General features: G+C 37.6%; 1 protein-coding gene across 1 annotated transcript in view; it reads left to right on the top strand.

Moving 5' to 3' along the window:
• LOC149137505 (uncharacterized) overlaps nt 1-16,087 on the top strand; it is a 93,322-nt gene extending 77,235 nt beyond the window's left edge. Inside the window, exon 2 of the mRNA XM_089349611.1 lies at nt 14,645-16,087. Coding sequence (XP_089205737.1) covers nt 14,645-14,949 — 305 coding nt within the window. The 3' untranslated portion in view covers nt 14,950-16,087. The remainder of the gene's footprint in view (nt 1-14,644) is intronic.
• The last annotated feature ends 2,570 nt before the right edge of the window (nt 16,088-18,657 follow it).

The following is an 18,657-nucleotide window of genomic DNA, read 5'->3' as shown; positions in this document are numbered from 1 at the left end:
TTTTCAAACTGTGGCCCGCGGACCACAGGGGGTCCGCAAGGACAAGACAGGGGGATTGTGGACAGCAAATACATTTTATGGGCAATTTGATTTTATATATGTTTTTCAATCGAAATCTTTTAATTGACAATAAACCTATTTGTTAAATACTGTTAAATAAATAAATGTAAAAATATATGTTATTTTAAGCAAATATTTATGTTTAAATTTCATAAGCGTTTATAAGGGGGGTCCCTAAGGTAAAGCCTGAAATATAAAGAGGTCCGCAAGTCAAAAAGTTTGAAAACCCCTGTCCTAGACGAACGGAGTGTAACGATGGCTACACAGCTTTCTGGTTCAAATCAAGAGCTCTTTTTACTCTTTTACTTGTTTTAGTCATTTGACTGTGGCCATGCTGGAGCACCGCCTTTAGTCGAGTAAGTCGACCCCAGGACTTATTCTTTGGATGCCTAGTACTTATTCTATCGGTCTCTTTTTGCCGAACCGCTAAGTTACGGGGACGTAAACACACCACCATCGGTTGTCAAGCGATGTTGGGGGGACAAACACAGACACACATACACACAAACACACACATATATATATATATATATATATATATATATATATATATATATATATATATATATATATATATATATATATATACACGACAGGCTTCTTTCAGTTTCCGTCTACCAAATCCACTCACAAGGCTTTGGTCGGCCCGAGGCTATAGTAGAAGACACTTGCCCAAGGTGCCACGCAGTGGAAATGAAACCATTTCTGAATTTGGAAGCGGCATTGGATCAAGTGTTGTTATTAAACCGAAGGCGACTCTAATGGAATTGAGGGAGATTCGGTTGCGATTTATTATTTTTTTGTAGTATGTGCGAGTCGAACAACCTCATAGCGGTTCCCTCATTGGCTCGCTTGAATTCTGTGATCTAATCAGAAGTTTCCTAATCAATCTTTGCCTTTGGGATAAGAACGCAATCTTGACACTATATTTTGAGAATTTTACGCGCAAAATCGAAATATCGTTCACCAGATAACAGATGGCACTCTTCTTTTAATTTTGACTCTATATCTTCAGGAGGAGTTACCTCAATCCTTTCTATATTAACCAAAATGAAGTAGATTGACAAATTTATTTTTTGAACCAGTTGAAGACACACGAGATGTCGAAATATCGTTCACCAGATAACAAATGGCACTCTTCTTTTAATTTTGACTCTATATCTTCAGGAGGAGTTACCTCAATCCTTTCTATATTATTATTATTATTATTATTATTATTATTATTATTATTTAGCTGCTGCTCGGTCTTGATAGAGCAAACCTATAAGATCTTCCAGCTGTAACAACTTCGTCATTTTTATTCTTGCGGTTACATTGTCCTACATGAAGGCACGTGGCTTAGTAGCTAGAGTATTCGGCTCACAATCGTAAGGTCGTAAGTTCGATTCGCGGCGGTGTGTTGTCCTTCAGCAAGACACTTTATTTCACATTGCTCCAGTCTACTCAGCTGCTAATTTAAAAGCCAGGGATCTTTTTTAAAACGGGGGCCACATTTTTCATTAACGAAACACTTTGAAACTTGGAACACTGGTAGAATGTGTCATATAAAACATCTTTTTCTCTTAGTCTTCTTTAAAAAAAAAGAAATCCATAAGTTATTCCATGTGAAAGTTGTCGTATTTCTGAAATTTCAACCAATCACTGACGTCCATTCAGCCTATATACATTAAGTGCCGACTACATAAACAAACGATTCTGAAACAATTAACCCTAACCCTAAGCCTAACCCTAGGGTTAGGGTTAGGGTTAAAGCAAATTTAAAATGAAAGAAGCAAATAAAACGAAGGTATGGAGATTAAATACGCTTTACATCGCTTAATCAGCCAAAGGAGTAAATATAAACAACTGAATACTTGTCAGTGATTGGTTGAAATTATCGAAATAAGACAATTTTTTACATGAAATAAATTCGAATACAAAAATATTTTTCTGTTCTATAACACAAAATAGATAAGTATACGAAGTTTGAAAGTCTTTCCGTACCAAAAACACTACGTAAAACATTAATGAAAAATGTGGTCCCCGTTTTAAAATAGATCCAAAGCCAGCTCTGTCATATTCGGTGTCGCGCTGAATCTCCTTGGGGGTATCTGTGTCTCTCTGGAATGCTCAGCCCCTTGCACGTTAATTTCACGAGCTGCTGTTACGTTCATCAGTTCAACTGAAACACTCGTCATAATCAATCGATAGAGAATCAGACCACGTTGTCCAATGTGCCCTTCCTTTTTAAGATAATATGCTATGATTTGAAGGAAATTTGGCTTCTTTTTTCTTCAGGGCAAGCGGCAGTAATGAGTTCAGACCATGTCGATTAGGATTAGTTTTAGGCTTATTTATGGAGGTATTTTTGAGTTGAAAAAAAAAATAATAGTGATAATAAAATAAAAAATGAAATAATTAAGATGAGAAACAAGTCATAAGTAATTATGTAATTGTAGTTTCGTTTCCCATGATTAGCTTTACAGTTCTGATATTACTTAATCGCTTGTTCTGTCATCCAGAAATATACACACTTTGTAATAACTCTGTTCATATCCAACATTAGTTGTTCAGTTGTACGAACTGCTGAACAGTGCAATTATAGGAACAAGCTACACATACACACACACTGAAATAAGCATTAACGTATTCAATGGATGTAAACATGACACAAAGCCAACAATGATAATTAACTATATGGAACACCGTACATCATTTAAATGAATAAATATATTTTGTATATGTAGGCAAAGCAAAAAAAAAAAAAAAAGAAAAGAAAAGAAAAATTAAGGTAATTATCGAAGTTACTATGCATCAGATGGGTTTATTTAATTTTAATATATGCAAGCATGGAAAATTGCCAATGAAGATATAAGACACACTATATGGTATATGAATAACTGAATAATGTATGAAGAGGGAGGGAAAACAAAACATATTTACATAATACAAAATGCATAAACCCATATTTTGTGTAATAATTGCATGTAATCGATTCGGTATTAACGTCTTTAGTCGATTAGATGTTGTGGTCTTTATTTTCTTCACGATAAGAGAATCAGGTTTTCGTTTCTGTATGCTACAACGTTGTTCTGGACAATATAGAATCGTAACCAGTAGGAAGGCTCCAGCCCTAGAGTTCTATTAGCCACCATCACTGCTTCCAGGTCCTCTCTGGCACTGGGTTGTAGTACTGATCTTGTAGTTAAAGCAAATATAAATCGAAGGAGAGGTAGTCCTTAGATGTGTTTGTCACACAGGTATGCCCCTTGCCTGCTGTTCTATGGAAATGCCCCGTTGTGATATGAAGCAGTCCCCCTGCTTAAAAGTTAAGTAGGCTCTATACCTCACAAATACGTTCAGGCGATCAAAAAACTTATAAATAATCGGACAGATAATAAACTATGAATAATCAGGCAGATAGTAACAGAAAGCTACTACACTTATTTTCTTCCCTGAGAGAAAAAAAAAACAACAAAACATCCATGGCGCCGTGACTGAGGCCAATGGTTGGAAGCATGGCACAAGAAAGGGGAATAGGAAGGGCTGTTATAGCTGGAAAAGCACTTGACTGATTCAATTCATCAACATCAAATGCAGGAGCTACCCGATTGAATGGCACAGGTTCAATTCTAAAATATCCTAAACTCACACTAGACCAACCTATAGCCATGATGGCTCTTCTGTGTTTCTCATATTACGCAGATATATTATATTAGTTTGACCTGTTAGAAAGCAGCTAAATCTTTCGCCCACATGTCCTATTTTTCGGTTGTCACCCGAATGAATGATTGTATTGAGCGAAAACTGAATACTTCCAAATATTAAACTGCATATATTGAGTAATCCTTTCTTTTGTAAGCGTTACACCTTGTTCAACTAATTTTGTTGCTGTGGTTCAGAGATGATGAATGACATGGTGAAAGAAACAAAGCAAAGTCTCGATAAATTGAAATTTTCCTTCAGTTGGAGAAACTTAACAAAATTGTCAGTGACTCCAAAAGGGGAGATAGTTAAAAGTTGAGCTGTGAAGTTCTTTTGTTGTTGGTATAATGCCTTGAATGGATCACTCATTATTTTTTTTTTTTCTTTTCATGTAGATTTTTCTATCAACTCATTTCATGTGTTTTAATTATGTTGCACGCATGGTTGCGCAAATAAGAAGTTTGCTTCGCTACCTCGCGGTTTCGGGTTATGTTTCACTGCGCTGCATCTTGGGCAAATTCTTCTATTGACCCAAGTTGATCTGAGCCTGAATTCAGTTGATAGAAACTCTGTGTGTGCGTATACGTGTGTGTTTGTGTGTGTGTTCGCTCGCGCACACCTGTAGTTTTGTGTTTGTCCCTCCACTATTTGGCAACTGGCGTTTGTCTATTGAAGTCCTCAGTCAATTTACGGTTCCGCAATAGCAAACTGATAGACTGAAGGACCAGGTTTTTATAAAAGGTAAAAACAGAAAAAGTTCTAGGGTCGATTGTTCATCGACTAAACTAGTCATGGGGAAAACTTTCTGAAGGGCACGGTTAACGAAAAATTGCTTTGAACGTTTTTAATATTGCAGCCATCTAATGATGACCCATATCTTGTATGGCCCGCTTCTCGAAAAGGTTGCCCATGCTTCTTGTACTTAACTCCCCGATGTAGTGTTCCCCATCCAACCCAGCACGGCCGCAGTTTAGTGACTAACTCAAGTAAGAAAATAAAAGAATGAAAAAAACAAAAAACAAAACAAAAACATCTACATATTTATGCCATTGACACAACTGAGTCATTCTCCTTAAGCTCCCCCCCCCATACATATGTATTCTATGCATGTCTTTATCTGTCTTCGTTTGTTTTACGAATGAATGACCTTGCATTCAGTTTGGAAATTCCCCACTTTTTACCAGCGTTCTCTCTGCCTCTCTTCTTTGCATGCAATTGAAACTGCACGAAACAGTTAATTGTATTCCTCTGAACTTTGCTGACAACTCACCTCTTCCCTACCACTATCACCGCTCCCCCCATACCACTCATCCCCCCTCTCTTACTCTCGCTGCTTTAACCAACACCCACACTCTCACTCCTCTCTCCCTTGGCCAATCGCTTCACAATTCTCTCCCTCCTCCTCCTCTCTCTCCCCTTCTCTTACTTTAATCTTTCTCTCGTCCTCACACAACCCTTACTCTTTTCCTTCTTTCTTTCTTATGCTCTCTCTCTCTCTTTCCCTCTCTATTTCGACCCATCTCCTACTTTAATCTTTCTCTTGCCCTCACACCATCCCTTAACTTTGTAAGTCTTACTCTCCCCACTCTCTCTCACCGCCTCCCTCAGTTGCTTGCACCATCTCTTACTACCACCCCCATCGCTTACTCGCATATTTCTTACCACTGCATCCTCTCTCTCCCTCTTACACTTCCCCCTCCCCACACCTCATTATTTATACACAGCCAGTGAAACTCTCACCAGAAACTAGGTTAGCTATATCAGAAACTAGGACATACCGTGAATGCACTCAAATGCTTCCCTGATTTTCTTTCTTTCTTTCTTTTTTTTTCCTGAATATGTGAGTAAGTGTATATATATATATGTGTGTGTGTATGTGTGTGTGATTTTTAATTTCCTTTGTTTATTTTTTTTTTCCTTAATGTTTTCTCTTTTCATATTCAAATGAAAATGGGGCATTTGTGTATGTGTGTGTATTTATGTGTGTGCATGTGCTATATATATATATATATATATATATATATATATATATATATTTATGTGTGTGTGTGTGTGTGTGTGTGTGTATTTGTATATAGAACGAAAACAAATCGTAGATCTCATACCAGGTCAGGACATAATTACTCTTTTACTTGTTTCAGTCATTTGACTGCGGCCATGCTGGAGCACCGCCTTTAGTCGAGCAAATCGACCCCAGGACTTATTCTTTGTAAGCCTTGTATTTATATTATCGGTCTCTTTTGCCGAACCGCTAAGTTACGAGGACGTAAACACACCAGCATCGATTGTCAAGCAATGCTAGGGGGACAATCACAGATACACAAACACACACACACACACACACACACACACACACACACACATATATGTATATACGATGGGCTTCTTTCAGTTTCCGTCTACCAAATCCACTCACAAGGCTTTGATCGGCCCGAGGCTATAGTAGAAGACACTTGCCCAAGGTGCCACGCAGTGGGACTGAACCCGGAACCATGTGGCTGGTAAGCAAGCTACTTACCACACAGCCAATCTTATCTATCTTATCTATGTATCTACCTGCCTGTCTGTCTGTCTGCGTATGTATTGTTTTTATGCCTTTATAATAATAGAAATAATTTAATATTAAACGGAGGAGGTCGATTTTGCCTTTCATCCTTTCGTGAATTAAGTACCAGTTGCGAACTGGGTCGATTTAATCGACTGCTCTGCCCTCCCACAAAATTTCGCGCCTTGTGCCGAGAGTAGAAAAGAATATTAAACGGAGGAATTACACATACCTTTTGTAGAATACATATATACTTTACTTACGAGAACAGGGAACACAGTGACTTCGAAGTTTCGGCCTGTTAGCTTTCGTATATACATGTACACACACACGGCAGGTATACTGTTGTACTTAAAAGCTTGCTTCACAACCATTTTGTTTGGTAGTTGGTTTCACTGCGTGACATCTTGGGTAATTGTCTTCGATTATAGTCGTGGATTAACCAATTAGGATCTTTTTTAAAACGGGGGCCACATTTTTCATTAACGAAACACTTTGAAACTTGGAACACTGGTAGAATGTGTCATATAAAACATCTTTTTCTCTTAGTCTTCTTAAAAAAACAAGAAATCCATAAATTATTCCATGTTAAAGTTGTCGTATTTCTGTAATTTCAACCAATCACTGACGTCCATTCAGCCGATATACATTAAGTGCCGACTACATAAACAAACGATTCTGAAACAATTAACCCTAACCCTAACCCTAACTCTAACCCTAAGCCTAACCCTAGGGTTAGGGTTAGGGTTAGAGTTAGGGTTAGGGTTAAAGCAAATTAAAAATGAAAAAAGCAAATAAAACGAAGAATCGTTTGTTTATGTAGTCGGCACTTAATGTATATCGGCTGAATGGACGTCAGTGATTGGTTGAAATTATCGAAATAAGACAATTTTTTACATGAAATAAATTCGAATACAAAAATATTTTTCTGTTCTATAACACAAAATAGATAAGTATACGAAGTTTGAAAGTCTTTCGGTACCAAAAACACTACGTAAAACATTAATGAAAAATGTGGCCCCCGTTTTAAAAAAGATCCACCAATTACTTGTGAGGGAAATTTAGTAGGCGGAAATTGCACTTGGTGAAGGAGGGAGTTCGACACTGCTGCCCTATTTTGAGTTTCGTGCCTAGATATTGGTTCATCTGGGATCTTAGAGCAAGTGGTCAAATGTATGTGTGTATAAATATATCTATATCTATCTATATATATATATATATATATATATATATATATATATATATATATAGAGAGAGAGAGAGAGAGACGGGCTTCTTTCAGTTTCCGTCTAGCAAATTCACTCACAAGGCTTTGCTCGATCCGAGACTATAGGAGAAAACACTTGCCCAAGATTCCATCCAGTAGGACTGAACCAGGAACCATGTGGTTGGGAAGTAAGCTTCTTACCACACGGTGATATCAGTTAATTCTTTGAGGTAGAGTTGCAGAATTCTGTGAACTAGTCCTTTCGACACCGGGTTGAAATGACTAGACTGGAACATTTTTTTAAGAATGTGTGGTCACTTTTGTTTTTGTCCATTGGTTTGTGAGTGGTATGCTATGACTGTGAATAGAAGGTTGCGGTTATAGTAGCCTGGTGGGCGAACAGAACAGTAAATATCTAGAGAAGAATTATTACTGTAAATTTTGTAAAGTGTGTGTGTGTGTTGAAATAGCTTCTTCAGAGCTATCTTTATATCACGAAGTCTTGGGTATATTAAAGTCTCCTCTTTAAAATTATTAAGATGTTGTAGACAGGGAGCCAAACTGGTGGCTAAAGTTTTACTCTGTATTCTTTTGGATCACGACTGCAAGGCCTCTGGGCGTCCTTAGGATCTCCGTATAATCAACCCAGATGTTCGCTCTGCAAAGGTCATTACCATGACACTATAAAAATTGAGTTGTACAGTCACATTGGGATCAACAGATAAAGATCTATTCTCTCCTTAGATTGACATGTTAGAAGATAAGAATGTAAACCCGTTGGGTTGGTTGGTTGAAAGCATGTATTCTGGTTCATATCTTGGTGCTTGCGGTTCCAATATTTCATCATGCTTGATTTCTCTTCGGTTTTCGTGTGTGTGTGTGCGTCGTATATATATATATATATATATATATATATATATATATATATTTGTATACAAACAGCATATCAATGGTTGAGTGATTAAGTTCGCTTCAGATCCAACTCTTGACTGTACCAATATTTCTGTCTTTTATGTCTCTCGTCCTACTTCAGTTTTTGCATGAAAAAGAAAAATAACAAGTTCTTCCCATCAACAAAGCTAGTATACATCACGCGCACGTGTATACACACACACATACACACACTATTTATTGCATGTTAGATTCAGTTTTTACACCTCGTTATGAAGTATATGGGACTTAACAATATATGTGCATGCATGCATGTATATCTGTGCGCACGTATATATATATATATATATATATATATATATATAGTATACAAGAATAAGGGCAGGGAATCGTCAATTAGTAATAGAATTAATAATTAACAATTTTGCCAAGTAGTTCAGTATGAAAAAACCTTTATCGGTAAAACCATTTATCATCATAAATATACAGGGATTAGCATTGAGTTGCTTCTCCAACATACTGAAAATTTAGAAATAGCAGTCAAAGAACTACTGATTCTAAACTACAAATTCTTCTCTAAACGGATGGCGATATTTATGGCACACATAGAACAAAAAACCGGAGGGAAAAGCAAAAACAAACCTGCCTTTAGTTAATTGGATACGACGTTTCACGGTTAAGAGTATGAAATTACTCTATTCCGACTCTTCAGCCCAATATTCTGATAAATTTGAAAGTGTCTCTAAAAAATTCACGGTAATTTTTGGCCATGCGACACCAAAAACCAACGAGAGGAAAGGCACTTACGAATTCATCGGCTAGTGAGTTCAGGCACCTCACCCCAAAGAAATCTATTCCATGTGCGTCACAAATAGTCCCATGGAGTTAAACGCAGTTGTTATTCAAATCCTTTTACTTCCGACATATGTTTCGAAGGAAACATTGGTATTATTCCAGGAGGAATAAAATAGTATAAAACAATGCAATCTTCTTATCAGGGAAAGAAAGAAACCAAACACATCAGTAAGACATTTTAACAGGATGTGATGACTGCGTATATGATGAAGGGAACGCTAGCAAGTGTTTTTTTAAAAAAAACCGTTAGTAGATATAACGTCAAAGGTAGTTTATAGAAAGAGAAGGAAGAGAAAGAAAGAAATTAGCAGAAAACTAATAATGGAAAGAGATATAGAGCGATAGGTGAAGTAGAATAAAGCTTAAAGGCATGGAAGTAGATATATTTAGTGGAAGTGAAATGTAAGAAAACAGTCAAAGGTCGAATTTTATAGAATGATAGAAATCACTTATAGGAACTGAGTGTATGTTTTTGCCTAGCGTTCCCTTCATCATATACACAGTCATCACATTCTGTTAAAATGTCTTACTGATGTGTTTGGTTTCTTTCTTTCCCTGATGAGAAGATTGCATTGTTTTACACCATTTTATTCCTTCTGGAATAATACCAATGTTGTCTTCGAAACATATGTCGGAAGTAAAAAGATTTGAATAACGCCTGCGTTTAACTCCATTTATTTATTTATCTATATTATTCAAAAACATTTTACCCAAACCCGGAGTTTCTACCTTTATAAGTTGGCTGTTACATCCTTGGTACTTGTGTGAATTTTTGCTACCCTGGTAACTGTTTATTTATTCATTTTTCCCATGTTATTTGTAAGCATTGAAAAAGTACACATATATATGTATGTATGTATATATATATATATATACTTTGTATATATATGCGTACATGTATATATGTATATGTGCGTATGTGTGTGTATGATTGTATCTATTTTTGTATGTCTTTTGATATATATATATATATATATATATATATATATATATATATATATATATATATATATACGTGTGTGTATGTATATGTAAATATATATGCGTGTATGTGTATATACATACACATATATGTGTGTGTGTTGTGTATGTATGCATATACATATATGCGTGTATGTACGTATATATACATACATATATGTTTGTGTGTTTATGTGTAGGCTGTCATTGATCTACGGTTACACAGGGGCACCACTTTCAAGTGTTTTTAGTCACATCGTCTCGGTATCTCTCAGATCTCAACAGATTTTTCAGATTACAAATATAAAAGAAAAAATGCGTAAGCGTCTAATACACATGCACACGCGCGCGCGCTCACTGTGGACTCCAGAACGAATTTGTTTACCAAATTTCACTCATAATAATATTGGCCGACCGACCCCAAGGCTTTATCATAAAGGAAGCTGAGATCCCGTTATACACTGGGATAATTTTGTACATATACATACAGACACACATCCCTGAATTCTTTATTCGTGCACACACACACCACCACTACCACCACCATCATCATCATCATCATCATCATAGTGTGATTTTTACTTATGCCGCATTGTATTTTCTTTTTTGTTTTTGTTTTTTTTTCCCTAGCATTTATAAATCGTTCGCAATTTCCCATCGCCTTTGCTGCTACTACTTTTATAATAATCTGTACTGCCGTAGGGGTCCTGTTTGTCGAAAGGAACTTTCTGTACTACTATAGTGCATGTAGCTCCCTTCTTTTCCCATCTGACACACACACGCGCACATACTTTAAAAGCTTGCTCTCACGTAGAAACACGTACGCGCGGAGAATGACCTACTTCCGGATAGATGCACTTGTTTTGCATTCTTTATTTATTCCTCCCCACCATCCTGGACGGGACAGATGAAGAGATAGGATGATAAATAGACAGAGAAATATAGGTAGTGAAAAGGGGAAATAAAATAGATTGATGAGATAGGCAGGCTTTTGGTGGTTGTGGACCGATAGGGAGTATAAAATACATAGAGATTAATTAGCAGGACAACGCATAGATAGATAGGTATCAAGATAATGCTAATACAGAGAGAGGTGGATTGCCAGATATCTGGATGGATGTATGTCGATCAATAGATTTAGAGATAGATGGATATGTGTGGAGATTCGCAAAATGTTTAAGTTAAATACAAAAAGATTTAATCGATCAATATGTACAGATAACTGATGTATAAAGCTAGATCTATCTATCTATCTATCTATCTATCAACATATATATTTGTTTGTCTATCTATCTATCTATCTATCTATCTATCAACATATATATTTGTTTGTCTATCTATCTATCTATCTATCTATCTCTTAATCTTGTGTTACGTGTGTGTACACACACACTCTCTCTCTCACACACATATACACACATTCATGACCAGAAAGAGAGGATGAAAGTGTACATGTAATGTCAAAGGGAGATGAGAACATGCAGCTTTAGGGCTTGAAAACTCGTTCTGTTTGCATATATTTCCGAACTTCCTCTTTCTTTATGTTTTTCTTTCCCATCTCGCCATCCTACTGGCATTTTTTCCCCTTCGTTTGTTTGTTTATGTGTTATACCCATCACTTTCTTCGTTAAAATTTCCACTCCCTGATGCTCAGTCACATACATATCGGCCGCAAGCCAAAATTCTCTCATGCACTCCATCGTTCTCTCGCTTTCTTTCTCTCTCTGATGCGCGCACACGCATACAAACTGACGTGGGCACACTCACACACACAAACAAACGAACGTACATATCTACCTATCTTTTGTATTACTGCCTTCATCCGATTCTCTTCATTTCTTTTCTTTCTCTCTTTCCCCCTCTCTCTCTTTCTGCCATTCACTCACTCTCTCTCACACACATATACACATAAATCGTTCTGTGTTTTTCTCATGGATATCTTATGGCCTGTAAAGAAGATACGCACACATTTTCCTCCTTCTGTAGTATTTCCTCTCTTTAAAGCATTCACTTTCTTGCACGCATTTTCTCCCCTCTCCCTCCAACGTCTCTCTTCTTCCTCTCCACTGCTTTATTCTGAACCTTTTTCTTCTGGTCTGCCTCTCTGTCTTATCCTTGGTTCTCTCTCTCTCTCTCACACACACACACACACACACAATATGCAGTTTACCAATTAAACAGCTTTATCTGTTTTTGCTACACTATTATTATTTGAGCTGAATAATCTTCGCCTAATTTTGCTGAGTTTGACGGAAGGACCTTTGCAGACCCTTCTAAACCGGTTAACTAAATGCTGTTGATATTTCATTTTAACTGTTGATGCTGTGTAATCGCTTCTGCAGCATGCTGGAGGAATATAATTAGAATATCTCCGTCAGGTATCTTATACACCCATTCCAACCGCATAAAATAACAAATGGTATTAAAAGAAGTTGATGAGGACTCTGGACCAAGTGTGAGCTTGAAAGGAAATTCTTGCTTTCAGTTGCATCAGTCAAACAATAAAACAGAGATCTCTGGTTTCTTAAAATAGTAATTGTCTCCAGGACAGGCTCAAGGCTAGAAATGTGTTTGTTGGGGCAAGGGTATAGCTGATTGTATTAACCCCAGTACTCTTCTTATATTATTGACTCTGTAACTAGGCAGTGTGCTGGCAGAAACGTTAGCATGCCGGGCGAAATGCTTAGCGGTATTTCGTCTGCCGTTATGTTCTGAGTTCAAATTCTGCCGAGGTCAACTTTGTCTTTCATCCTTTCAAGAGTTGTTAAATTAAGTACCAGTTGCATACTGAGGTTGATCTAATCGATTGCCCTCCCTCCCCTTGAATTTCGAGCCCTGTGCCTCGAGTCAAAGTTAGCCTCAGCAGGACTTCATCATCATCATCATCATCATCCTCATCGTTTAACGTCCGCTTTCCATGCTAGCATGGGTTGGACGATTTGACTGAGGACTGGCATGCCAGAAGGCTGCACCAGGCTCCAATCTGATTTGGCAGAGTTTCTACAGCTGGATGCCCTTCCTAACGCCAACAACTCCGAGAGTATAGTGGGTGCTTTTTCGTGCCACCGGCACGAGGGCCAATCAGGCAGTACTGGCAACAGCCACACTCAAAATGGTGTTTTTGAGCAAGATATTTGTTCGAAAGCAGCAATAATTTTCAATGATAATTAAAGTTTCTGAATTAGGCACATTACAAGGAGTTTGTTAGTCAATTACATTGACCCCAGTACTTGAGTAGTTACTTTATTAACCCCTGAAGTATGAAAGGTAGAGTTGATTTTGATGGGATTTGAACTTAAAGTGTAAAGAACCTGAACAAATAACACAAGTTATTTTTCTGCCTCCCTAATCAGTTTGCTAGTTCACTGCCTTAATAATAATATTAATAATTTGTTCATTGGCCTTTTGGTCTTGAATCGTTGGAGATAAAACAAAGGCAAAGTGTAGAAGAAAACTATGAAGACGGAACCTTAATGGGTTTTACATCAAGTAAAAACAGGGATCGATAAAGGCACACTAATAAAGAGATAAGTTGCAACAGAAATATAGGACAATAAAATATATAAAGGTGGCGAACTGGCAGAAACGTTAACATGATGGTCGTAATGCTTAGCGGTATTTCATCTGCTGTTACGTTCTGAGTTCAAATTCCGCTGAGGGCGACTTTGCCTTTCATCCTTTCGGGGTCGATGAATTAAGTACCAGTTACGCACTGGGGTTGATGTAATTGACTTAATCCCTTTGTCTGCCCTTGTTTATCCCCTCCATGTTTAGCCTGGGCACTGAATAAGTGTGCTGGATGGTTTTCACAGTTCCTGTAGAATTTATCCTGAACAGACAAAACCCTTTTTTAACATTGTCTAACCAAGTAAATTGTCAAGATGGCCCTGTTTACTAGTATAGTTAATGTAGGCCCATTTAGCCTGGCCAATTTCACCACTCCCAACCCCTTTCATAAAATATATTTGTGGTATCTACTTCCCCTTCACCTTCTTCTAAAGAAGTCAAATAAAGAGTAGGCTAAAGAGAAAAGTATCCATCTTCAGTCCTCTTTGCCTGTAGCCACCAGGCAGAGAGAAAATGCTTACCATTTCCAGCCAAATAAATGGAAGAGTATTTTCTTCCTGTTGAACTTAGCTGATAGCCAGATCCTCACCGCGTGAACTACATCTGTTAGACATAATTCCCCAGATCAACAATACTTGGACATTGAATTCTCTTGGTTCTGCCTTTTGTGTAAGTTGACATTACAAATCTAACAGATCTCTAGTCTCTGTGAATATACTACATTCAATACTTAAATTGCAGCATCCTATTTCATTATCCCTGCTTATTTTGTCTGCCTATAATCACATGTTTCATATATAATTGTAATTCAATTACTTTCTCCCTTTCTACTTCCTTGTCTTATTCTCTCTCTCTCTTTCTTTCTCTTCATTTAGACAACTTGCCTGCAAATTATCGCGCCTGTAACATCAAACCGGTCTTCAAAGATTCACCATTCATTAAAGCCTTCACAGAAGTGGCCGAAAACGGTCACGGTTGTTTCAGCAATGAAACTGTCAACGGCAGTGAAGTCCATGTTGTCTTCTTAAGTAACCGCTTCAGGATCAATGGAGAAGTTTACCTGGAAATAATCACAAAAAATAAAAGTAAGTTTTCTTTCAAATGTCAATCATTTTCCTTGTGTTTTTCATTCTTTTTATTTCCTTACAGACCTTTTTTCCCTCTTCTTTTAGTTACTTGAGTGTAAGTCTTTGCAGGTCATTCAATTTTGTGCATTATCCTGATCAATATATGACAGCAGTAAACTACCTTTGTTGTTTCAGTGTAGAGTCATCAGAGCTAGGCTGGCCCATTCCTAGGCTGGCCCATTCCAACTCAGCATTTCATCATGTTACAGTCTTTCATCATTTGTCATGATCTTTCATCACTTGTCACAGTCTTTCATCATCTCACTCATCTGTTCTAGCTCAAGTGTTTCACTGTTTATCTTGTCTTTCATCATTTCACAACAGAGATAAAAAAAAAAAAATAGCATCAATCCTATGGTGTATGTCCTGTTTTTTTGTATAGCTAGATGCCTTGCCTTTCACCAGCCACATTACATTAGGCATGGATATATTTTGTCACACCACTATCGCAACTGCTATAGATATATCATTGCAGAGACAAGGCAGTTGAATAGATAAATATGACTACATTACCTTCTCGTAGATCATGAGTTCAAATCTACTGTGGGTATGTAGTGTTTCTATAATGTAAAATACAAAACTCCCTAATCTATATTGTCTCAGTTAACTTATTTGTCCAGAACAGATATGAACTCATGTAGGAATGTTACCTGCAATAGCTGGTTTCCTCTTCAGAGTAAGATTTTATCCAACTACTTAACCCTATTAATACCAGAACTAACAAACCCATTTTTAAAAACCCTGCAAGACTTAAGGAGGATACCTTTATTTGTTATGCTACATTAGGATAGTGGAAATAACTCAATGAAATAAAAGAACATTACTCTTTTACTCTTTTACTTGTTTCAGTCATTTGACTGCGGTCATGCTGGAGCACCGCCTTTAGTCGAGCAAATCGACCCCAGGACTTATTCCTTGTAAGCCTAGTACTTATTCTATCAGTCTCTTTTGCCGAACCGCTAAGTTATGGGGACATAAACACACCAGCATCGGTTGTCAAACGATGTTGGGGGGGGGGGGGGCAAACACAGACACACAAATACACATATATACATATACATATATACGACGGGCTTCTTTCAGGTTCCATCTACCAATCCACTCACAAGGCTTTGGTCGGCCCGAGGCTATAGTAGAAGACACTTGCCCAAGATGCCACGCAGTGAGACTGAACCCGGAACCATGTGGTTGGTAAGCAAGCTACTTACCACACAGCCACTCCTACGCCTATAGATTAAGTTAAATCATTATTACTGTGAGAAAGAAATGCTTACAGCACTGAAGTTTCTATCAGTGGTTACCCATCTATGTACTAAACTGGACAAGATGCTGCTTAACTTCGATGATTGGATGAGAACTGGTGTATTCATTGTGATATGGCTGTCATTTGCATGCATGTGTGACTTGGTAGGATGTACCATACTTATGTAACTTGGTTTAGGTGTTGTAATCAGATTTAGACTCCTTCATTCTTGATTTAAGATGAGAGGGTTTGATTTAGTGGAACATCCAGGAGAGAGAGGTTTTCACTAGTACCTGGCTCGTGGTACTCATTATAGCCTACTTAGGTGTAATGAGTACTATTATATCTGAGTTGACTTGAGCAACATCACTGAAGCCAGGAATTGAACCTCCAACCTAACTACAAAATTACACATCTTCACAAGTTACATTATGACAGTAATAAGGTGATAAGTTATAAGAATCATTGTGTTTGATGAAAATGCTCTCTGGTATTTCCTTTGGCACTTAATGTTCTGAGTTCAAATACTACTAAAGTCAGCTTTGCCTTTCAGGGTCAGTAATAAAGTGCCTGTCAAGTACTAGCATCAATTTAATTGAGTAACTGCTTGCCCTGTGTCAAAATTTGAAACTATTATTACATTAATAGGTTCTGCATTCAGAATATATACTATTAAATTTACTTCTGATTCCACGAAAATCAGCTATAGAACCCCTCTGGGATTGATTTAATGTGACTTTACACCTTTCAAATGATAAATGGTGTTATACTTAGACTGTTAAAAGTTCACATACAGTGTCCATCTACTAGTTTCACTTATAAGGCATTGATTAACCAGCCCAAGCTACAGTGGGAGGCAACTTGCCCGAGGTGCTCTGATGTAATATATATTTCTTTCTTGCCAACTGGGGGCTAAACATAGAGGGGACAAACAAGGACAGACAAAGGGATTAAGTCGATTACATCGACCCCTGTGCATAACTGGTACTTTTTTAATCGACCTCGAAAGGACGAAAGGCAAAGTCGACCTCGGCAAAATTTGAACTCAAAACGTAACGGCAGACGAAATACTGCTAAGCATTTCACCCAGCATGCTAACGATTCTGCCAGCTCACCACCCTAATCTAATATAGAACTTAAAACCACATTGTTATGTTGCAGGCGCCATACCCACACAACTAGTGATGAGTTGAAATCTAAACAGATTTGACATGACATTCTCCATCTTTCTAGGTGCATAGGCAGCCCTTTTTTGACTTATCCTATTCAAAAGGTTTTTTAACCCAATATATGAATACAATTTTGAACCGCACTAAGTTGTGCCGTACCGTTTTCTTTTAATTTTCCTACCTACTAGCTCTTTATGAAATATAGATTATTATCATAGTCATTCCAGCCGTTTTTGTTAGAATATTTCTGTAGAAATAAGGTAGCGAGCTGGCAGAAGTGTGAGCATGCTGGGCAAAATACTTAGCAGTATTTCGTCTGTTTTTACGTTCTGAGTTCAAATTCCATCGAGGTCGACTTTGCCTTTCATCCTTTCAGGGTCAATAAATTAAGTACTAGTTGAATAGTGGTATCAATTTAATCGACTGGTATCAGTTTAATCGTTAGTAACAAATGGATTAACTCTTTACCTATATTTCTACCGCCTGACTGGCCTTCGTAGGATTTTCGAGCAAGATCGTTGCCAGTGCCCCTGGACTGGCACTTGTGCGGGTGGTACATAAAATACACCATCTTAAGCGTGGCCGTTGCCAGTACCGCTTGACTGGCCTTCGTGCGGGTGGCACGTAAAAGCACCCACTACACTCTTTGAGTGGTTGGCATTAGGAAGGGCATCCAGCCATAGAAACTCTGCCAAATCAGATTGGAGCCTGGTGTAGCCATCCGGTTTCACCAGTCCTCAGTCAAATCGTCCAACCCATGCTAGCATGGAAAGCGGACGTTAAACGACGATGATGATGATGATTTACTTCTTAATGTTTATAGTTGAGGTGCTTGGCTTAGTGGTTAAGAATGTTGGACTCATGATCATAAGATTGTGGTTTCAATTCCTAAACTGGGTAGCACATTGTGTTCTTGAGCAAAACACTTCATTTCATGTTGCTCCAGTTCACTCAGCTGGGAAAAATGAGTAACCCTGTGATGGACTGGCATCTTGTTCGAGTGTAGAATTTAATACACCATGAACCTGGGAAACTGGCCCTTATGAGTAGGTGCGACAAACAAAGCTAACTTTACCATTTAAAAAAAATTTTTTTAATCCTATAATTTATAGCTTTTCTATTTTTGAATTCAACCATGAAAAATATTAAAACGAGATACCTGTAATATACCAATGTCTATTATCTTGAAAATATTGCTCTCCTTTCGTGCACTTGTCCTCATGCCAACGCTGAAGAGTGAAATCAATATTTGGTATAGCGTTTTGGTGGTCTACATACTAACAATGTCTGCTAGGATTGCTATTACCATGCTTTCTGTTCTTTCTTTCTCTCTTCCTTTCTTTCTTCTC

Source organism: Octopus bimaculoides, chromosome 1 (assembly GCF_046866305.1).
Source record: "Octopus bimaculoides isolate indiv1 chromosome 1, ASM4686630v1, whole genome shotgun sequence".
NCBI lineage: Eukaryota > Metazoa > Mollusca > Cephalopoda > Octopoda > Octopodidae > Octopus > Octopus bimaculoides.
The sequence above is the reverse complement of the archived record's forward strand: the minus strand, read 5'-3'. Positions and strand labels throughout refer to the sequence as shown.